Source organism: Hyla sarda, chromosome 7 (assembly GCF_029499605.1).
Source record: "Hyla sarda isolate aHylSar1 chromosome 7, aHylSar1.hap1, whole genome shotgun sequence".
In the NCBI taxonomy this organism is placed as follows: Eukaryota; Metazoa; Chordata; class Amphibia; order Anura; family Hylidae; genus Hyla; species Hyla sarda.
Window position 1 is genome coordinate 65,546,015 of NC_079195.1, and position 24,246 is coordinate 65,570,260.

At 44.0% G+C, this 24,246-nt stretch overlaps 2 protein-coding genes across 8 annotated transcripts in view; one reads left to right on the forward strand and one right to left on the reverse strand.

The window, feature by feature from the left end:
• The window catches only part of IDE (insulin degrading enzyme), a 165,034-nt gene that overhangs the window by 93,692 nt on the left and 47,096 nt on the right, over positions 1-24,246 (reverse strand). Inside the window, exons 1-4 of one of the 7 annotated variants that reach the window (XM_056529401.1) lie at positions 15,255-15,272; positions 13,357-13,448; positions 3,588-3,772; positions 886-1,093 (exon numbers count right to left, since the gene is read on the reverse strand). In XM_056529401.1, the coding sequence (XP_056385376.1) occupies positions 886-1,093; positions 3,588-3,747 (368 nt within the window). In that variant the 5' untranslated portion in view covers positions 3,748-3,772; positions 13,357-13,448; positions 15,255-15,272. Of the gene's footprint in view, positions 1-885; positions 1,094-3,587; positions 3,773-13,356; positions 13,449-15,157; positions 15,179-15,206; positions 15,398-15,628; positions 15,891-24,246 lie in introns of those variants that run through there. The other 6 variants (XM_056529400.1, XM_056529399.1, XM_056529397.1 and 3 more) reach the window with 6 other exon arrangements.
• Positions 15,381-24,246, forward strand: part of KIF11 (kinesin family member 11) — a 100,719-nt gene continuing 91,853 nt past the window's right edge. Inside the window, exon 1 of the mRNA XM_056529395.1 lies at positions 15,381-15,401. The gene's annotated coding sequence lies outside the window, so the exon portion shown is untranslated. The remainder of the gene's footprint in view (positions 15,402-24,246) is intronic.

Sequence of the window (24,246 nt, forward strand, 5' to 3'; positions counted from 1 at the left end):
ATTCGCTAGAGGGGATCAGATACTTTACTACACTATCCATCCACCTGAGCACCAAATACTTTAAAACAATAAAGCAGTTACTTACATTTTCAGATCCCGTGTCGATCCCAGTTTAGGCTCCTGTTAACACTCTGGTTTTCCTTTTGGAGCAGTAGTCACATGACGGCCACAGCCAATCAACAGCCTTTGTGGTCACGGGCATCATGCCTACTATCACGGAGTGGTAATTCTCAGAACAGCTTGTGACTGCCGATCAGCGGCCGCAATGATATGAGAACTGCTCCAAAAAGGAAGACAGAGGTGTCGACGAGACCAAGAGCGAGGGATCAGAAAGGTAACTGCTGGATTATTTACAAGCATTTGGTTTATAAAAAAAAAAAAAAAAATAAATAAAAAAAAAAAAAAAAGCATATATAATCTGCCTTTTATAACCCCCAGTACCCCACCTTCAGGGTTATACTGACACTGACTTTTTGCTTCCTTTTAGCAGATGTGCAGCACACGTCTGCTACCCAGACAGCCGCTGCAGTCTTCTTATAGGACATGGGGGTGGTGTGTGTGTGTGTGTGTGCGTGTTTGTCTAAAATCAAAACAACTTGCTGGTGCTCCCTCTATGGTTCGCCCACTCGGGCCAGACCTGAGCACCTTTATAGTCAATAGAAGCACATATGGACAGGAGATGTCACAGAGAAATTTAACATGAATAACTAAGTGTACAAAACCTTTTCATATAATTCTGGCCCCTGCATTTTTTTTCTTGGTTCACTCAACATACGACAAGACACAAAATTCTCCAATATTACGGCTGTAACGTATGCTCTGTTTTTCCTAATGCCACTGTTCAAGACATAGGTCTTCAGAAAACAAGCACACCACATGTTTTACCTGTCCAATGCCCCCTCGAGGTGTTCATGGGACACATCAAAGTAGTAGTTGGTATGTTCTCCACTGGTGAAGGCATTAGAGCTTCCTGCATGTTCACTTAGAAATTGGCTGTACTCATTCTCTTTGGGGTATTTTTTTGTGCCCAAGAAAAGCATGTGCTCACAAAAGTGAGCAAGTCCTGGAATATTGTCCGGATCTGAGAGAGATCCTGTTAGGAAAGATTAGAGCTAGATTAGCAAGAAGCAAAAGATGAAGGCCACACTCCCATATGTAGTTCTAATATTTTAAAAAGGGGTACCCCAGTGAAAAAATTTTTTTTTAATCAACTGGTGCCAGAAAGTTAAACAGATTTGTAAATTACTTCTATTAAAAAAATCTTAATCCTTCCAATAGTTATTAGCTGCTGAATACTACAGAGGAAATTATTTTCTGTTTGGAACACAGAGCTCTCTGCTAACATCACGAGCACAGTGCTCTCTGCTGACATCTCTGTCTATTTTAGGAACTGACCAGAGCAGCATATGTTTGCTTTGGGGATTTTCTCCTACTCTGTTGACATCTCTGTCCATTTTAAGAACTGTCCAGAGAGCACTGTGGTCATGATGTCAGCAGAGAGCTCTGTGCTCCAAAGAGAAAATAATTTCCTCTGTAGTATTGTCTCTGGACAGTTCCTAAAATGGACAGAGACAGAGTAAAAGGAAATCCCCATAGCAAACATATGCTGTTCTGGACAGTTCCTAAAATGGACAGAGGTGTCGGTAGAGAGCACTGTGCTCATGATTTAAGCAGGCAGCTCTGTGTTTCAAAAAGAAAAGATTTTCCGCTGTAGTATTCAGCAGCTAATAAGTACTGGAAGGATTAAGATTTTTTTAAATAGAAGTAATTTACAAATCTGTAACTTTCTGGCTCCAGTTGAATAAAAAAAAAAAATTCCACCGGAGTACCCCTTTAAGATTACAATAGAAGAAAAATTAATAATGTAATCAGAGATTTCACCACATGTGTAAAGTTATCTGTTCCTGTGGATACAATGTGGTGTTTGCTTACACACAGGATGTCCATAGAAAGGAAATGCAAACCTGGGAAACTGTGTACACATCCCCTATCCCACAAGCTCTCCATGTAAATAAATATACCTGTGGCCATAGTTCTAGTCCTTGGGACTGAGATTTAGAGACTGAATTGTAATATTGTTATTAACAAACCTTAAAGGGCAACCGGTCATGAAATTTTACCATTATATACCGTATTTATCTGTATATAACACACTGGTGTATAACACGCACACCCATTTTAATAGAGATATTTAAAAGTAAAAAAATATATACATATACCGTAAGATAAATGACAGACTAAATGCCATATCATCCCTAACTTTGATTTTGACTGAACTTCAGTTTGGTCCCCCCCTTCCAGTGCCACATCATTCCTCCCCTTTTATCAGCCCGTGCCACATTTACACCCATCCCCCCCCCTTACCCTCTCATCATGCCCTTTCCCCCCCTGTTTTTGATACATATATTCCCCCCCCATCTTCCTTACCTAGCCGCGCTCGGCAGGCCAGGTCCGGTGTCGGGTCTTGCGGGCTGCGGTCAGTGAAGCAGGATGAGTGACGCTGGACAGCGTCTGGGACGTCACTCATCATTCGCTGTGGTCGCAGCAACCGCAGCCATTACAATAGTAACAGCGGCAGCACCATTGAATGAGTGACGTCCCTAATTATGCAGCGGAGCTAGCAATCAGGGACGTCACTCATTCAATGGTGCTGCCGCTGTTACTATTCTAATGGCTGCGGTTGCTGCGACCACACTGACCAGCGGCGGCTGCAGCGAATGATGAGTGACGTCCCAGACGCTGTGCAGCGTCACTCGTCCTGCTTCACTGACCGCAGCCCGCAAGACCCGACACCGGACCTGGCCTGGCCTGCCGAGTGCGGCTAGGTAAGGAAGATTTAAAAAAAAAAAAAAAAAAAAAAAAAAAAAAAAAAACACACTACAATAAAAAGCAGGGGGAAAGGGGAGGGAAAAATAAAAAAAAGCGAGAGCCGCGCGCTGGACACTAATTTAAAGTGGCCGTGGCCAGGCTGCTAATCCTTAACAAGCAGACGCTGCTGCGGCCACTTTAAATCAGTGACAAAAAGATTTATCGGCGTATAACACGCAGGAAGACTTTTTGCCTTGAATTTAAGTTTTAAAAGTGCGTGTTATACGCCGATAAATACAGTAACAGGTGGCAACGCTTTAAATATGGTAAAATCTTCTTCCTCACCATTTCCGGGAAGTGCCCCCAACAAGCCTGTAAGTCAGTCTTTTCCAACCAGGGTGACTTCAGATGTTGCAAAACTACAACTCCCAGCATGCCTGGACAGTCTTTGGTAGTTTTGCAACAGCTGGAGGCGCCCTGGTTGGGAAACCCTGCCATAAGTAGTCCCTTGGGCAGGGAGCTATACTGACCAAGTCCTGTTCGCTCCTCTTCGTGTGATTGACGGCCCGGGCACTGCCAGAGTCATCGCTACGCTCCGTCTGCTTAGGGAACAGAGTGGTGACAAGGGTTGTCGTCACGCATTATATATGGTAAAATCTCATGACAAGTTCCCAGGTTTAACCATGTCCTCTGCTCCAACAATCTAAATACATTTCTAGGGACAGGCAAAACTAAAGGAACATTTGCAATCCAAAAATGGGAGTTCAGAAACCGCGTACCAATATAAACATCCAGAGCTGCGGAGGATTTGTCGGTTGTGGGGTCACATATAAGCACTGCTTTTATCCCATTTACCAGCTCCACACCCCGGTACTCCCTCTTGTCTTCTGGAGACTTGATGATGTCATTGACAACTCGTTTTATCGTAAGGGAGTTCATTTTGCTATAGGCTTTTGGCTGAAATCTGAAATGGAAAAAAAAATAAAAATAAATAAATAATGCACATCAGATACAAATCCATAAAAAAGGAAAATTTTAAATACAAATTTTGGAATATATCTCCATATAGCTGGGTAGGCTTTTTTTTGTCCCAAAACTATAAGCCACCTACTGCTTTATTAAATGGATTGCCTTATTAAGACAACCTCTGTTCACAGGCGTATTAGAGCAAATTATAGAAAAGTGTTCCCCAAACTGTTCATGAGAAAACCCTTTCATAAGTGCCAGTCAAAAAAAAAAAAAAAAGTTTAATGGCTGTTCTTGATGTGGCGCAAAGGTAGGGTGAATGTAGCCCATGTCTGGTATCAGCTGTAGGTGCCGGCTGCTGACAGCAACCAGGGCCACCTGGTATCAAGCAAGCGGGACAAGGGTGTGCATTTATGCCTGATGTCCTGAATGGCTTAAAGGGGTACTCCGGTGAAATTTATTTTTTATTTTTTAAATCAACTGGTGCCAGATAGTTAAACAGATTTGTAAATTACTTCTATTAAAAAAAATCTTAATCCTTCCTGTACTTATTAGCTGCTGAATACTACAGCGGAAAATCTTTTCTTTTTGAAACACAGAGCTGCCTGCTTAAATCATGAGCACAGTGCTCTCTACCGACACCTCTGTCCATTTTAGGAACTGTCCAGAACAGCATATGTTTGCTATGGGGATTTCCTTTTACTCTGGACAGTTCCTAAAATGGACAGAGATGTCAGCAGAGAGCACTGTGCTTGTGATGTCAGCAGGGAGCTCTGTGTTCCAAAAATAAATAAATAAAAAGAATTTCCTCTGCAGCTAATAAGTACTGGAAGGATTAAGATTTAATAGAAGTAATTTACAAATCTGTTGAACTTTCTGGCACCAGTTGAAAAAAAAAAAATAATAATAATTAAAGTTTTTCACCGGAGTACCCCTCCGGTGAAAGGGCAACTCCACTCTGGATGCTGATTTATTTTTATTTATTTAATTTATGTTTTATAAAACAAAATAATGCAGCACTACCTAACCAGTCCAAGCGTAGACGGTGCCAGTGTCCCAGACTGGATCACAGTCCATTCATAAACATGGACTGTGCTCCAGAGGAACTGCAATGTTGCTGTGAGATGAGCCAATAAATTTAAACCTATATTTCCCGGGATTTGGGAGTGCTGCACCTTATTCTCTTTAAAATAAATACATTTTAAAATGAATTATGTAAAGAACAGAAGAAAAAAAGTAATCATTTGTACATGAATAGTGAAATAGTGAACGCACCCCTTTAACGTCAGTAGTTGTCAGCAGTCAGCATGTGTAATCATGTTAGAAACAACAAAGACGTCAGCCTCAATAACAAGCAGAAAAAGTCTTTTAAGGACGTTCCTGTTATTCCCGAGCCGAGGGAAATCCTTCACATAATACTGAACGTGGGCCAGAAACAGCTCAACTCTGACTGCAACCTCAGAGACCGCGCCAAAGTATCACATGGTAATGTCAGGAGCGCCAAGTAAACATACTGCACCCCCACACTGACAGGCGAGGAGGCTTGGCTGAAGAATAGAACGGCATTAACATGCTGCAAAATTATTCCTCAGAGGGTTATTGTAGTTCAGGCGTAACCGAGCACACAGACTAACCAGAGGCGGTAACTTATAGGTTCAGCTACAGCAAACAGCCATGAGGGAACTGCATACATAGCAGTATAAGGCTGGGTTCACATCACGTTTTTGCCATACTGTTTTCAATCAGTTTTTCTAAAGAAAACCATATGGCAAAAAAAAAAAATAAAAAAAAAAAAAAAAAAACACTGATGGAACAGTATGGGAAAAGTAAACAGTATGCATTTTTAAACGTGCATACGGTTCTGTCCGTTTTTATTATTACAAAATAAATACGTTTTTCAAAATGTCAATTTTTAATGGGAGGGGTGTTGGGTGGGGACTTTAGGATGCAAATGCGCAAAGTAAAAACCGTATACGGTTTCCCGTATACATGCGAGTTTCCCATTGATGTCCATGTTAGAAAAAAAAAAAACCTTAACGACGAGCGCCGTAAATGTACGGCACTGTGCGGGAAGTGACACGTTGCAGCGCTGTACATTTACGGCGCGGTGTTCCTTGATCACCGCGTCTCCGGCGCGGTGATCGGAACGGGGTGACTGCTGATATTATCAGTAGCCATCCCGGCATATCGCCCAGAGACCCCACCCCCACCCCTTGTCGGCGATAGCCGTGATTCGCCGGTCAACTCTGACCGGCAAATCACGGCTTTTCCGGGCTGATCAGGTCTCTGGTGACCCAATAGCCCGGAAAATAGGGATGATCGTAGCTGAGACAGCCCCGATCATTCTAAAGAAATTGTCTGGTCTGACCAGCGAATCGTAGGGGGGGGGGGTCAAAGTTCAGATCCCCGCTCTGCAAGTCCGGGCAGAGCGGGGCAAAGATGGAGGCGGCAGACAGTGGGGGACCAGCGGCGGGGTGGAACGGCGGCAGCAAAATGCAGGCGGCTGTGGCGGAGACAGAGGCAGCAGTGAAGATCTTCACTTATGCCTTGTAGTTTCACATCTACAACTCCCAGCATGCCCAGATACCTAAAGGCTGTCTGGGCATGCTGGGAGTTGTAGTTTTGCAACATCTGGAGGGCTACAGTTTGGAGACCACTGTATAGTGGTCTCCAAACTGTGCACTTCTAGATGTTGCAAAACTACAACTCCCAGCATTCCAAGACTGTCCAGGCATGCTGAGCGTTGTAGTTTGGCAACATCTGAATGGCCAGATGTTGCAAAACTATAACTCCCAGCCTGCCCTTCGGCTCTCAGGGCATGCTGGGAGTTGTAGTTTTGCAACAACTGGAGGCATGCTGGTTGGGAAACACTGTTTCCTAACTCAGTGTTTCCCAACCCATGTGCCTCCAGCTGTTGCAAAACTATGACTCCCAGCATGCATTGACAGACCATGCATGCTGGGAGTTGTAGTTTTGCAACAGCTGAAGGTACACTGGTGCGGAAACACTGGTAATCTGTTACCTAACTTAGTGTTTCCCCAACCAGTATGCCTCCAGCTGTTCCATAACTACAACTCCCAGTTTTGTCAGTGCATGCTGGTAGTTGTAGTTATGCAACAGTTGAAGTTTAGACATCCCCCCCTTGTGAATGTACAGGGTACATTCACACGGGCAGGGGTTTACAGCGAGTTTCCCGCTTTAAGTTTGAACCCTCGGGACCCTCGTGACCAGACATCATAGGGGATAAGATGTCTTGGGGCTAAGTACCCCTTTAACACCCCACAGGTGTTTGACAAATTTTTGTTAAAGTTGGACGTGAAAATGAAAAATCTGATTTTTTTTTTTCACAAAAATGCTGGTGTTACCCCAAAGTTTTTATTTTCACAAAATTTGTAACCCCATTTTTTCTGAGTATGGAAATACCTCATATGTGGATGTAAAGTGCTCTGCGGGCGAACTACAATGCTCAGAAGAGAAGGAGCGTCATTGGGCTTTTGGAGAGAGAATTTGGCTGGAATTGTATGCCATGTGCGTTTACAAAGCCCCCATAGTGCCAGAACAGGACTCCCCCCCCCCCCCCCACCCCACATGTGACCCCATTTTGGAAACTACACCCCTCACGTAATGTAATAAGGAGTGCAGTGAGCATTTACGCCCCACAGGTGTCTGACAGATTTTTGGAACAGTGGTCAGTGAAAATAAAAAATAATAAATTTTTCATTTGCACAGCCCACTGTTCAAAAAAATCTGTCAAACGCCAGTGGAGCGTAAATGCTCACTGCACCACTTGTTACGTTCCTTGAGGGGTGTAGTTTCCAAAATAGTATGCCATGTGTTTTTTTTTTTTTTTTTTTTTTTTTGCTGTTATGGCACCATAGGGGCTTCCTAAATGAGACATGCCCCCCCCAAAAACCATTTCAGCTAAATTTGCTCTGAAAAATCCCATTTTCGCTCCTTCCCTTCTGAGCCCTCTACTGCAAATTTGCAACTTTGGGGGAGGTGAGGGTTTGTTTCTATGCAGTGCAATTTACAGTAAAACTCACATGTTACCAGTTTTATATAGGTTTTGTTTTATTTTACTACTTAAAAAAAAAATAATAATAAATTCTAACTGTTGTACAAAAATGGGTATGCTTAAAATGGTCAACTTCTGATCCCTATAACTTATTTTTCCATACATGGGAACGTATTAAAGCTCATTTTTTTGCATCGGGCTCTGTAGTTTTTTATTTTATTTTTTTTTTTTTATTGGTACCATTTTTGTTTTGATAGGAAATTTTTTTGCTTTTTATTCATTTTTTCTGGTTGACAAAGTGACCAAAAACTCTAGATTTTGGTATTTTTGTTTGATGTTTACACCACTGACTGTGCAATTATATATTTTAACCACTTAAGAACATGTGCCGTAAATGTACTAACTAACTTCGCATGCAGAAACGTGGTTATGAAGGGAGCGCAGGAGCAGCGCTCATTACATGGCAGCTTGAGCTCACCTGCTATCACATTCTGGACACTGCAGGGGCCATCTCATAGGGGGCTATGGGTACTCTGGTGGAATTATAATTTTTTTTTAATTATTTGGTACCAGAAAGTCAAAAAGCTTTTGTAAACTACTTCTATAAAAAAAAAAAAAAAAAAAAAAAAAAAAAAATAAAAATAAAAGGAGTACTATGGCTTTTTTTTTACATTTATTTATTATTAACCCTCCGAGCCCAGGCTGCAAAATTAAACAAAACAAACGTTAACTCACCTGCCTATGTTCCCCTTTGTCGGTGTCCCGTTCCCTGGTCCAACTTCTTCCGCTTCCTGCGGGTGGGTGAGTCACACTGCACTCAGCGTATCACCAGCTGCAGAAGTGTCCCGCTGAGGCTGGTGATACGCTGAGAGCAGCGTGACTCACCGACCTGCAGGAAGCGAGGACCGGAGAACGGGACACCGACATCGGAGCAAAGGGGGAACATAGGCAGGAGAGTTAAAGTTTGTTTTGTTTCATTTTGCAGCCCGGGCACGGAGGGATTTTTTAATAGAAGTCATTTACAAAACCTGTTTAACTTTCTGGTACCAGTTGATTTTTTTTAAATGTATTTTAAAGTTTTCCACCAGAGTACCCCTTTAAGGGGTTCATAGTATAAATATTTCCACATGTGGTGATAGCATGTGGTTATTTTTGTTGAGGAACTCCCATTCTGGAGACCGGTGCAATAATTTTTTTATTTTAAATCAAGAAATTCTCCTGCGCCTAACAATAATATTACCAGGGCAGCAGGTCTGCTGTGCTAATAGTAGCTAGAGCGATAAGACACCGAGCACCTGCAGGCATGAAAAGATCTACAGCTGTAACCGAATGAATAAAAGATCATGCAAAGTGTAGCCGTCATACTAGGTAATGTAAAAGAAGCCACACAGGCTGCTGGAACTTGTCACCCGAGCTCCCAAAGGTCAGCGCCAGAGCTCACAGCGTGTCACCTACTGGATCGGCACGTCTTCATCTCTCGTTGCACAACTGTGTGGGTCTCTCCAATGTATAAGACTACTATACAACCAACAAAAAGGCCTCATGGATGTGTGCCCCCTGTGATCACTTACCCTTCTGGAGGGGCATCTCGGAGGGCTGGGCATCAAGGCTTGTGATATTGTACAGTGGTTTTATTTAGACCTTGCTTACATTACTTCATGTTTGGAGCCAGTATGTGCTCACTGTATGTAGCTATTTGAACACTATAAGGCTGTATTTACCTGCATTATTTCTACAATAGAATTGTCAATTAGGAAACTGGATAAAAGTGGTCGCTCACGTATGGACCCAGCCTTAGGGTATGTTCACACTGCGGAATTCTGCACAGCGAACGTTAGCATCAGCGTGAATGGGTCTTCCGCGAGACCCGTTCACACTGCGGAATTTCAGCAGCGGACAATTCCGCCGCTGAAATTGTTCTGCGCAAAGAAAGAACATGTTCATTCTTTGTGCGGAAGTCCGCGAGCACAGCGTAGCCGCCAATGGCGACGGCACAGTTCTACCCGGTCCTACCACTGCCTGCCAGGCTGAATCTCAGCTCGCTGAATTCCAATAGAGGAAATTCAGCTACAAATCCGTAGTGTGAACATACCCCCCTTAGGGTGTATTAACACGGCAGAATTTCCACTTGCAGAATTCCACCTCAAATTAAAGCCCATGAAATTCAGAAGTGTAAATGGGAGTGCGGAATCCTGAAGAACTCTAAGGCTAGGTTCAGACTACGGAATCTCCGGCCAGAAAGTTTCCGCCTGGAGATTCCGAGTGCATCCAGCGCCGACTGAAACAGTCAGTGCTAGGACCGTGCGGACACTGCAGTCTCCAATAGACTGGAAATTTCCAAGCGGATTTTTCGTTCAAATTCTGAAGTGTGAGTTTGTGAACGGAAAACCCATACACTACACTATACATTTTAGCAGCAGAATTGCTGCTTGAGGAACACACTGCAGTCTATTGTCCGCACGGTCCTAGCTGGCCGCACTCTGAATCTCCGGGAGGATATTTCTAATCTACACTATACATTTTAGCAGCGGAATTTCTGCTTGCGGAACACATTGCAGTCTATTGGAGACTGCAGTGTCCGCACGGTCCTAGCTGGCCGCACTCTGAATCTCCGGGAGGATATTTCCAAGCTACACTATACATTTTAGCAAGCGGAATTTCTGCCTGCAATTTCAAAGCGGAATTGCAGGCGGAAATTCTGTAGTGTGAACCTAGCCTGAGGGCTTTAATTTGAGGCAGAATTCTGCAAGCAGAAATTATGCCGTGTGGGTAGACCCTGATTGTGCCTATAACTGAAATGGCTAACCCTACACAGCTATGTAACACACCTATAGCGTATATATATATATATATACATATATACACACACACACACACACACACACACACACACACACACGAGAAAAAAAAAAACTAAAGCAAAAATATAAAGGCAAAACAGCTCCAGCCGACTCCGTAAAGCAGACGGTCAGCGGAGACTAGCCACAGACTGGACACCCCGATACTGGAGCTACAAAGGAGTGGAGGAAGGGAAGTTAAAGTGTATGTTATTTTTCTTAAGGTGCATGCACAATACAGTTTTTTGCAATACAGTTCCTGTATCAGGTTTTTGATGAAAAACAGATTCCTCAAAACCTGACTAAACTATCAAAACGAGTGTCCAAATTTTAACCCATATACGGTTGAAAAATGATGTCCAGTTGCATCTGTGTTTTTTTTAACCTCTTAAGGACCCATGACGTATGCGTACGTCATGAGTCCCGGTCCTGCGATATAACGCGGGGTCACACGGTGACCCCGCATCATATCGCGGCGGGCCCGGCGTCATAGTGAAGCCGGGACCCGCCTCTAATAGCGCGCGGCACTGGTCGCTGTGCCGCGCGCTATTAACCCTTTAGCCGCGCGGTCAAAGCTAAAAACGAAAGTAAAAGTGCCCGGCTAGCTCAGGGAGCTGTTCGGGATCGCCGCGGTATAATCGCGGCATCCCGAACAGCTGTAGCACAGGAGGAGGTCTTCTTACCTTCTCCTGTGCTGTCATATCGCCGAATGAATGCTTCAAGCCTGAGATCCAGGCTTGAGCATTCAATCGCCGAAAACACTGATTGATCCATCTCCATAGGAATGGATCAATCAGTGTAAAAGATCAGTAAATGCAATGCTATAGTCCCCTATAGGAGCTATAATATTGCATAAGAAAAGTGTAAAAAAAAAAAAAATCATTAACCCTTTCAATTATCCCCTTCCCCTAATAAAAGTTTGAATCACCCGGCATTTCCAAAAATAAAAAAAACATTATGTAAATAATAAAAATAAACATATGTGGTATCGCCGCGTGCGGAAATGTCCGAATTATAAAAATATACCGCTTTTTAAACTGCACGTTCAATGGCGTACGCGCAAAAAAATTCCAAAGTCCAAAATAGCGCATTTATGATCATTTTTTATACCACAAAAAAAGTGAATAAAAAGTGATCAAAAGTCTGATCAGAACAAAAATGGTACCGCTAAAAACTTCAGATGTCAGCGCAAAAAAATGAGTCCTCAAAGCGCCCTGAACACAGAAAAATAAAAAAAGTTATAGGGGTCAAAAGATTACCATTTTAAACGTATACATTTTCCTGCATGTATTCATGATTTTTTTCGGAAGTGATACAAAATCAAACCTATACAAGTAGGGTATCATTTTAACCGTATGGACCTACAGAATAAAGATAAGGTATCATTTTTGAAAAAAAAAAAAAAAAATGTACTGCGTAAAAACAGAAGCCCCCAAAACTTACAAAATAGTCTTTTTTCGTAGATTTTTGGGTAAAATGACTAATGTCATTACAAAGTAGAATTAGTGACGCAAAAATTAAGCCATTATATATAATTTTAGGTGAAAATTTTTAAGAGTTATGATTTTTTAAAGTTAAGGAGGAAAAATTGAAAATGAAAAAACGGAAAAAGCCCGGGTCCTTAAGGGGTTAAAGAAAAAAAAAAAAAAAACGTATACGTTTTTAACTTTTCACTCCCTTTTGAATAAAGTTTCACTTGCTTAATTGAAATTCCAAGAAAAGAAAAAAAAAACGTATGGAACCGTACGGTTCCCATTGACTTCCATGTCAAAAAAAAAAAAAAACCTTATGCGATTTAATACGGTTTTTCACCCGGACCAAAAAACGTGGTAGACTATGGTTTTGGGTACAGGTAAAGAAATGGACAAAACCGTATAAGACGCAAAACGGACTAAACCGGATGATGCGTTTGACATACGGTTTACAATGCATACGATTTTCTATGCAGTTCCGTACAGTTTTTAACTTGAAACAGTATACGGGAACTGTCTAGCAAAAACGTGGTGTGCACGCACCCTTAGGCAGTCTGGGGACAACAGGAAAAATTACATTCCACTGTACAAGACAATTTTGCAATTTTTCACAACATTAGTCGTGATTTGAATAAAATCCTAGGAATAAGGTACTAGAATCAAAAAGAGTGATTTAAAGTGTACCTGTCGCTTTAAAAAAATAAAAAATAAAACTTTGATTAATTGTCTTAGGCTGGGTTCACACTACGTTTTGTACTTACGGTTCCCGTATACGGCTGGGAGGAGGGGCGGGGCTTAATCGCGGCGCCCACACTCAGCCGTATACGGGAACCGTATTTAATGCATGTCTATGAGCCGACCGGAGTGAACTGCAGCCTCCGGTCGGCTGCGTTTTCGGCCGTATGCGGTTTCCCGACCGTAGGCAAAAACGCGGTTGACCACGTTTTTGCCTGCGGTCGGGAAACCGCATACGGCCGAAAACGCAGCCGACCGGAGGCTGCAGTTCACTCCGGTCGGCTCATAGACATGCATTAAATACGGTTCCCGTATACGGCTGAGTGCGGGCGCCGAGATTAAGCCCCGGCCACCCCTCCCAGCCGTATACGGGAACCGTAAGTACAAAACGTAGTGTGAACCCAGCCTTAGAGACGTGCCAAAAGTTTTGATTGGTCGGGAATTGAGTGTTTAAACCCGCACCAATCGTGAGTTAGAGCTGGGAGACAAAACACGTCTGACTGAGACAATCCCATAGACTTACGTTGTAAGTTTGTCTCACTTTGCGCACTATTCTCCTGCCTCCATCTAGTGATTGGTCGGGGTCCGAGCTTTTGACCTCTCTCTCCCTCTAACCTGTTAAAAGTTTTTATTAAAGTGACATAGCCATTTAAAAAAAATATAATTTTGTTTTACATATCACACAGACATGTCAACAGTTGAGATCAGTTCGATAACAAATGGTCGAGCACTTCATTCCCCGGCTCAGTGAATAGTCTGAGAACCCGACCGATCTTAACTTTTAAGCTAGGGGTCTAATAGCCTATAATACACATGATATGTAGGAGATGGGGAGAATCCTACAGACTATAATACAGGAGCTGGGGGGTCCTACAAACTACAGTAGAATACACAATAAATAGGCGATGGGGGGGGTAAGGGTCCTAAAGACCAGTGGTCTTCAACCTGCAGACCTCCAGATGTTGCAAAACTACAATTCCCAGCATGCCCGGACAGCCAACGGCTGTCCGGGCATGCTGGGAATTGTAGTTTTGCAACATCTGGAGGTCCACATGCTGAAGCCCACTGCTATAAGACTATAATACACATGATATATAGGAGATGGGGGGGGGGGGGTCCAACAGACTATAATACACAATATAAAAGGGGAAGGTCAGTGATCCTATAGCCCACAATACATAGGAGATGGAGGGGTCCAACAGACTATAATACACACAGGTGGAGTCTTATAGACTATAATACACACACACACGTGCAGTCTTATACACTATAATACACAATATACACACACACACACACATGTGCAGTCTTATACACTATAATACACAATATACACACACGTGCAGTCTTATACACACACACACGTGGAGTCTTATAGACTAATACACACACACACACGTGGAGTCTTATACACTATAATACACAATATACACACACGTGCAGTCTTATACACACACACGTGGAGTCTTATAGACTAATACACACACACACACGTGGAGTCTTATACACTATAATACACAATATACACACACACACGTGCAGTCTTATACACTATAATACACAATATACACACACACACGTGGAGTCTTATAGACTAATACACACACACACACACACACACACACACACACACACACACGTGGAGTCTTATACACTATAATACACAATATACACACACGTGCAGTCTTATACACACACACGTGGAGTCTTATAGACTAATACACACACACACGTGGAGTCTTATACACTATAATACACAATATACACACACACACACACATGTGCAGTCTTATACACTATAATACACAATATATACACACACACACACACATGTGCAGTCTTATACACTATAATACACAATATACACACACGTGCAGTCTTATACACACACACGTGGAGTCTTATAGACTAATACACACACACACACACACACGTGCAGTCTTATACACAATATACACACACACACACACACACACAGGTGGAGTCTTATACACTATAATACACAATATACACACACACACACACGTGCAGTCTTATACACACACACACACACACGTAGAGTCTTATACATTATAATACACACAGGTGGAGTCTTATAGTCTATAATACACATATATATATATATATGTCTTATAGACTAGAATATACACACACAGGTGGAGTCTTATAAACTATAATACACAATATACACACACGTGCAGTCTTATACACAATATATACACAGGTTGAGTCTTATAGACTAGAATACACAATATATATATATCTTATAGACTAGAATACACAATATAGAGACTATACATATTATAGACTATAACATATCGCACCAGCCGGTAGAGACACTTATATACTGTATCTCCGGGGCACAGAACATACCGGGCCGGGCGGAGGCTGCGCTGTCGGACCCTCTTCCCACCTTCTTACCGGGCTATGAGTGATCGAGACCCCGGGAGGCGGCTGGTGAGGAGGAGGAGGAGGCGGCGGGATCCCTGCAACATGGCCCGGCAACCAGAGGGCGGCCGCGATACACAGGGCCCTCCTCCCGTCACCCAGCAGCGACCTATGGAGCCGGTATGTACACCATGCCCGCCTCCAAACAGGGCCGCCCTCCAGCCTGCATGATGGACACTCATCCGCCTGCCCATACCCGGCACTTCTTACACTTCCCCCCCTTCTCCCCACCCGAGCCTCGTCCTGTCCTGACCACCAGTCCGCCCTGCCAGAGGGGCCGGCGGGGAGCGCGCTACGAGAGCCCGGGGATTGAGGCCCAGTCGGGGGCCTGTTCTACTACAACTCACCGATAGATGACTGCGCCGCGGGGATGAGGAGGATGAGGCGGCCTCCACGTGTCTTATAGGGGGAGGACGGGGAGTAGTCACCGGCACCAACCTGTCAGCCACCTCCCCTGTGCTGAGCCACACTCTGTACTGACATATAAAGATGGCACCTGTATGAAACGGGACATACTAAAAGGAATGACAGAGTGGAATGCCCATAGACTTTAACAGGAGAGTGGAATGCCCATAGAGAATAATGGGCCAGAGTGGAATGCCCATAGAGAATAATGGGCCAGAGTGGAATGCCCATAGAGAATAATGGGCCAGAGTGGAATGCCCATAGAGAATAATGGGCCAGAGTGGAATGCCCATAGAGAATAATGGGCCAGAGTGGAATGCCCATAGAGAATAATGGGCCAGAGTGGAATGCCCATAGAGAATAATGGGCCAGAGTGGAATGCCCATAGAGAATAATGGGCCAGAGTGGAATGCCCATAGAGAATAATGGGCCAGAGTGGAATGCCCATAGAGAATAATGGGCCAGAGTGGAATGTCCATAGAGAATAATGGAAATGTTATATTTGAAATAGAGACAAAACTATTTGACATATCTAATAAAAAAAACTAATCAGACATATTCTCCAAACTAAATGGAATTATTTAATATTCAGATTGAGTGGAATTATCTCTTTTTCTTCAGATTGACAAAATGGGATTACACAATGGAATGCCCATAGACTATAATGGGAAGTAAAATACGAGCTCATTTGCACGTAAATCTGTGTTATTTAAGAAATTCAACCTTGTTCCCCAGGTAGAGTAGCATATTGTAAAATTGAAATTACCCGGGATTATAGCTGTTTTCTATGGAATAACAGGGAAATGGTAGAATGGAATGCCCATAGACTATAATGGGAAGCAGAATTTGATATGGAGTCTGAACCATATAACATATCAAGTAAATGTTTAGCGGCCATACTCTACATACTCAGTGGGATTATATAAAGGACAACTGCAGCGCAATATACAATTATTCCCTATCTACAAGATAGGGGATAAGTGTTTGATCGCGGGGGGTCCGACCGCTGGGACCCCCCGCGATCTCCCTAACGGGGCGCCACCGTTAGCGCTCATAGTGAGCGCTAAGGCGCGTAACGTCGACCTAGAGGTCGACAGTGATGCCCCGTCTCCTCCCCGTCCCAATACAGTTCTATTGGGGGAGGCACGAACGCTGCCTCGCCCATAGAGATGTATGGAGGAGGCGTGCCGGCCGCAACGTCATGCTGCGGCTGGCACGCCCCCTGCACGGGACAGCCATGGCCCCGTACAGGAGATCACGGGGTCCCAGCGGTCGGACCCCCCACGATCAAACACTTATCGCCTAATCACGCTGCAGATGTCCTTTAAAAGTGAGATTTAGAGGGATTATCATTGTTTTCTATAAAATGACAAGGGTTGTGACAAAATGGAATGCCCATAGACTATAATGGGAAGTAAAATATGAGCTCATTTGCACATAAATCTGTGTGTTATTGAGGAAATTCAACTTTACCACAAGTGTTCCCCAGGTAGAGTAGCACATTGGTAAATGGAAATTATCTGGGATTATATCTGATTATTATGGTATGCAAAGGTGAATGCAAAATGGAATGTCCATAGACTATAATGGGAAGCAAAATTTGATGTGGAGTCTGAACCGTTTACATATCCAATAACTCTTCAGCAGGCATCCTGTGCAAATTCAGTGGGGTTATTTATGTTTAAGATTGAGTGGGATTATAATTGGTTTCTATAAAATGTCACGTGGAATGACACAATGGGATGCCAATACACTATAATAGGAAGCAAATTTTGATTTAAAGTATGAACCATTTAACATAACATCACATAACATCTTAAGTGTACAGTCCCACATTCCACTTAAAGGACAACTGCAGCGCTAGCAAATTAGGGCCCAAATGTAATAATATCACAAGTTATTTAAGTTTCTAAATGGGATCCATTACCTGGCTGGTCCCGTTTCTCCGCTATGCCGCCACTGGAAGTCATCTCCTGGTACCCTAACGCGCGTAGCGTCGACCTATTATTCTCTATGGAGCCGCCATCTTGGTCAACGCTACGTCACAAATGCCCATAATGCGCCGGTGGATTGCTTCACTCCCCCTGCCGCTCGTCGTACCGGCCCCTCTCCTCCCATCTTATAAATATTCGTAATGTTATTATGTGCTCAGTCCTGACTGGCTGAGCGCACAGTAGGGGCCGCTAGTGCTGGGCGGTGTCAAATGTGCCCCCCGCGAGCGCAATCGCTACCATCACCGCTAGCGGGGTCCCTGTGCCCACTAGCGGTGTCACAAGAATGCCGAGCGCGATCACTACCATCACCGCTAGCGGAGTCCCTGTGCCCACTAGCGATGTCACAAGAATGCCGAACGCGATCACTACCATCACCGCTAGCGGGGTCCCTGTGCCCACTAGCGGTGTCACAAGAATGCCGAGCGCGATCGCTACCATCACCGCTAGTGGGGTCCCTGTGCCCACTAGCGGTGTCACAAGAATGCCGAGCGCGGCTCTGGTCCCTTTCAGCTCTCAGGGTACGGGAACTGCGCATGCGCAGTACTACGCAAATAGCGTAGGGCTAACGCTAGGCTCCTAGCGCTGCCTACGTTAGCCCTACGCTATTTGCGTAGTGCTGCGCCTGCGCGCGAGGCTTTTAAATCTGTTCCAGTACCCTGAGAGCTGACAGGGACGGGGAACAGAGCCGCGCTCGGAATTCTTGTGACACCGCTAGTGGGCACATGGATCCCACTAGCGGTGGGGATTGATCGTGCTCGCGGGGACACTGGCTGACAGGCGCAGCGGGGGGCCACAGAAGCACACCGGGACAAGTGAGGGCACCGCGCTGGGCTCTACAATTCATCCGGAGGGTGGGGGAGGGGCCCGACCGGTATAGCCGTATGGGCAAAAATCCATACCGTGGGAGAAAAAAAAACGGTATCCGGTTCATACCGGTATACCGCCCAGCACTAGTACATGTGTACATGTGGTGAGGGTGGAGAGGGCTGATGAGCTGGGAGGGGAAGGATGGGAGGAGATAACCACAAGGGAAGGAGCTGTGGGCGTCACTTTATTATAATTAATTATAATTTCCTCGGGGGGGAAGGGAGAGGAGGGGGAGAGAGCAGCAGCTAAAAGGAAGCTGGCGCAGGGAGTCATGGGAAATGTAGTCTTTATGACATGGCTGCTTACTGCTACAGGTGGCAATTACAAGAGAATGGCTGGGCCAAATTTGACAAATGAGGTATCATTGGAAAGGTCTTTGAAAGAGCTATCAGATGAGATAAACTTTTTTTTTTAAATGTATGAGCGCTGCAGATGTCCTTTAAGCAGCCTATTTCATGCTGTACAAAATCTCCTGCTGCAGCGGGACATATGCTGCATAATCCCTGATCACCATACAAACAGGGCTATATGGCAACAGCCCCTATGTGTACAGTGAGTTTTGGAGGCAGGGCCATGCGCCAGCGTGACTGTGACAAGCGGCCTCACCTCCCAAACTCACTGTACACATAGGGCTGCTGCCAGATAGCCCTGTGTGTAAGGTGATCAGGGATTATGCAGCGTATTTCCCACTGCAGCAGATTTTGCACAGCATGAAATAGGCTGCTTAAGTGGAATGTGGGACTGTACACTTAGCAGCCATGTTCTTTAAATTCAGTGGGATTATTTAAATGTGAGATTGAGTGGTATTATCATTGGTTTCTATGAAATGACTAGGGTGCATGACAGAATGAAATGCCCATAGAGTATAAGAAAAATTAAATATTTGAACTAAAACATAACAACTCCCCCCTTTACTAAATAGGGGCCCAGGACTAGGAATGGGCTCTTATTTTGGGGTGGAGGATACATTAGGGCAACTAAGGGTCCATGCACACTATGGAATTCACAAGTGGAGAAATTTGGCTTGGAAATTACAAATGCGGCCTCTCCTGACAGGCAGCAAAGCCATTGCCAATCTCTAGCGCTCATAATGCATTATGCTCAATATTTTGCTGAAAGAATGAACGAGTTCATTACTTTGGCAAAGAAATTTCAGTTGAAAACTTCACCGCTAAAATTTCGTAGATGGCACTGCACATTGGAATCCCACTGATTGCAGTAGGACTCTGCTGCATCAAAATTTCCAAGTGTAATTCCTGAGCGGAATTTTACTTAGAAAATAGTAAAATGTAGGGGAAACTGAAGAAACACCTATAGCATGTTGGTATTCCTGAGAATGAAATCTGAGAGTTTATAGAACATGTATAAATATTTCTTTTATTTTAAACTTTTTTTTTTTAAAGGGGTTATCCAGGATTAGAAAAACTACATATTGTTTCCAAAAACAGCACTACACCTGTCCACAGGTCTTTTGTGGTATTGAGGACAAATATTTTCCATTAAATCAACCGGTGCCAGAAAGTTAAAATAGATTTGTAAATTACTACTATTCAAAATCTGAATCATTCAAGTAATTTACAAACCTGTTTATCTTTCTGGCACCAGTCTTCTCTATAGTCCTTCCTTATCTAATTCAGATGGAACATACCGCCGGGTCCAGTCGGGTCAGCGGATTCTCATCCTCTATATGAAAACAATTATTAAACCTGCCAGACACTGTATCCTCTAAATATTAATACTACTATACACTGCACTCTTTGAATATAAACCTTCCACACATCATGCCCTCTGAATATAAATCTGCCACATACTGCACCCTCAAAATATAAATCTGCCACATACTGTACCCTCTGAATATAATACTGTCACACGGTGACAGTATTATCGCTTAGGCAGCAATTCCGTGAGCGAAGATTAAGCCTGGCAGTCGGCGGCGGCGTTAGGACCGTGTGCACTGCCACCGTCACCCTTGACTGCTATGCAGTACGCGCGGACTTCCGTGCAAAGAATGAACATGTTCTTTCTTTGCGCGGAACAATTTCGCAGTGTGAATGGGTCTCGAGGAGACCCATATTTCACACTAATGTTAAAGTTCACACTCCGTGGGAATTCCGTAGTGTGAGCAAGTACACTGTACTTTCTAAATAATCCCCTGTGCCCCCTCACATGTAATGACCTGTTGACGGATGAAGATGAGGGGTGCAACTCACTTTTATATAATCCCACTGAGTATGTAGAGTGTGCCTGCTAAACATTTATTTGATATGTTAAATGGTTCAGACTCCACATCAAATTCTGCTTCCCATTATAGTCTATGGGCATTCCATTCTACCATTTTCTTTTTATTCCATAGAAAACAGCTATAAGCCCGGGTAATTTCAATTTTACAATATGCTACTCTACCTGGGGAACACTTGTGGTAAAGTTTAGTTATCTGAATAACACAGATTTACATGCAAATGAGCTCATATTTCACGTCCCATTATAGTCTATGGGCATTCCAGTGTGTAATCCTATCTTGTCATTCTGCAGAAAACAATGATAATTCTACTTAATTTGAATATTAAACAATGCCACTGAGTTTAGAGAGTTTGTCTGATAAACATTTATTAGATATGTCAAATAGTTTTGTCTCTAATTCAAATATAACATTTCCATTGTTCTCTATGGCCATTCCACTCTGGCCCATTATTCTCTATGGGCATTCCAGTCCCCTGTTAAAGTCTATGGGATTCCACTTTGTCATTCCTTTTAGTATGTCCCGTATAAAACATAAGCCTTATGAATAAAGATAATGGCCTAATAGAATGGGTGGCTGGCACTGTTGTGTGGGAAGGACTGGCACCATAGACTGGCATGTGCGGTCAACCTATGGCTGGTCACGTGGGAGATCTGTTTACATATATAGGGGTTATCCCCTATCCACATAATAGGCTAGTGTTCCTCAACCTGTGACTCTCCAGCTGTTGCAAGACTACAACACCCAGCATGCCTACTGTGAGTTGTAGTTTCGCCACAGGTTGAGAAGCACTGGACTAAGGCTAGGTCCATACTGCAGCCAGCTGTAGCAAAACTACAAATCCCAGAATTCCCAGTAGTTGTAGTTTTGCAACAGCTGCAGGCACACTGGTCAATGGTATCCATCAACATCCCACCGAAAAGGGAATGCCAACGTATACTGTAACGGGTAAACACATGCCATTCATTTCATTGGCCTGCATAGTTCCCTAGTAAATCCTTCAAGGCCGTATGTGTTGTTGTAAGTAGATTATATTAGTAGAATCATTAGTAGTAGATTTGGGCTACTTTCAGACTGCCATTATGTCCCAGCAGTACACCGGCCATTTCAATGTCTTTTTCTCCCGCTATACTCCTCTAAAACAACATACCCCATTATAATCAATGGGATCCGGCTGTGCCCGTTGTGATGGAGTGTAAGAATATTCATTTGGGGGTGTGAATTAGATGGAATCTGCAGCATAAAATCTTCAGCTTCAAATCCTGCACCTCAAATATGAGCAGGAGACTGTTCATGTGAATAGACCCTGAAAGAGTTTCTGGAAGTTTACGAACGGAAAACAGCATAAGGTTAGGGTAGCGGAATTCCACAGTGGAAAATTTGCAGGTGGAACCCATTTACTTCACATGATGCTGTGGCCGATAACTTGCCTCAATGGTTTTTTCTTGCATGTACACTGCTGAAAAAAATTAAAGGGAACACTAAGATAACACACCCTAGATCTGAATGAATGAACTAATCGTATGAAATACTTTCGTCTTTACATAGTTGAATGTGCTGACAACAAAATCACACAAAAATTATCAATGGAAGTCCAATTTATCAACCCATGGAGGTCTGGAAATGGAATCACACTCAAAATCAAAGTGGAAAATCACACTACAGGATGATCCAACTTTGATGTAATGTCCTTAAAACAAGTCAAAATAAGGCTCAGTAGTGTGTGTGGCCTCCACGTGCCCATATGACCTCCCTACAATGCCTGGGCATGCTCCTGATGAGTTGGTGGATGGTCTCCTGAGGGATGTCCTCCCAGACCTGGACTAAAGCATCCGCCAACTCCTGGACAGTCTGTGGTGCAATGTGGTGTTGGTGGATGGGGCGAGACATGATGTCCCAGATGTGCTCAACCGTATTCAGGTCTGCGGAACGGGAGGGCCAGTCCATAGCATCAATGCTTTCCTCTTGCAGGAACTGCTGACACACTCCAGCCACATGAGGTCTAGCATTGTCTTGCATTAGTAGGAACCCAGGGCCAACCGCCCCAGCATATGGTCTCACAAGGGGCCTGAGGATTTCATCTCTGTACCTAATGGCAGTCAGGCTACCTCGGGCAAGCACATGGAGGGCTGTGCGGCTGACCCACCACCAAATCGGTCATGCTGGAGGATGTTGCATGCAGCAGCACATTCTCCACGGTGTCTCCAGTCGTCTGTCACATGTGCTCAGTGTGAACCTGCTTTCATCTGTGAAGAGCACAGGGTGCCAGTGGCGAATTTGCCAATTTTGGTGTTCTTTGGCAAATGCCAAACGTCGTCCTGCAGGGTGTTGGGCTGTAAGCACAACCCCCACCTGTGGACATCGGGCACTCATACCACTCTCATGGAGTCTGCTTCTGGCTGTTTGAGTGGGCACATGCACATTTGTGGCCTGCTGGAGGTCATTTTGCAGGGCTCTGGCAGTGCTGTTCCTATCTCAAAGGCGGATGTAGCAGTCCTGCTGCTGGGTTGTTGCCCTCCTATGACCTCTTCCACGTCTCCTGATGTACTGGCCTGTCTCCTGGTAGCACCTCCATGCTCTGGACACTAAGCTGACATGACACAGCAATCCTTCTTGCCACAGCTCGCATTAATGTGCCATCCTGGATGGGCTGCACTACCCGAGTCACTTGAGTGGGTTGTAGACTCCATCTCATGCTACCACTAGAGTGAAAGCACTGCCAGCATTCATAAGTGACCAAAACATCAGCCAGGAAGCATAGAAACTGAGAAGTGGTCTGTGGTCAACACCTGCAGAACCACTCCTTTATTGGCGGTGTCTTGCTAATTGCCTATAATTTCCACCTGTTGTCTGTTCCATTTGCACAACAGCATGTGAAATTGATTGTCAATCAGTGTTGCTTCCTGAGTGGACAGTGTGATTTCACAGAAGGGTGATTGACTTGGAGTTACATTGTGTTGTTTAAGCGTTCCCTTTATTTTTATGAGCAGTGTACATCCCATGACTGCTGATATGAGTGATTGGGTACGGTGTGCAGGGTAGTGAACAAGCGATTAGAAGATTGCTTGTTCAAGTCCCCTAGGGTTAAAAGGTTAAACAAAATATATATATATATATATATATATATATATATATATATATATATATAGCGCCTCTGTAGCTTTAGCTCAGTGCGGCTGCGCGGCCTGTCATGTCGCCGCTGCCAAACACTAACATCTCCACCGACTGTTGTAGTGAGCAGCATGTGTGCACTGTCACACAGCCCCAGCTCTCCCTATTTTTGGCTCCCCTGTGGTTCCTTTCCCTATACTGCAGGCTCGCACTTACACTGTAATGGCGCCAGCCGGCGTCTCTATCTGTATTTGAATATGTATATGAATGTTTCCAAAAGGAGAATATGGGAACTGGCACTCCTATATAAGGCAACTGTGTTCAATGTATGGAATACATTGAACACAGT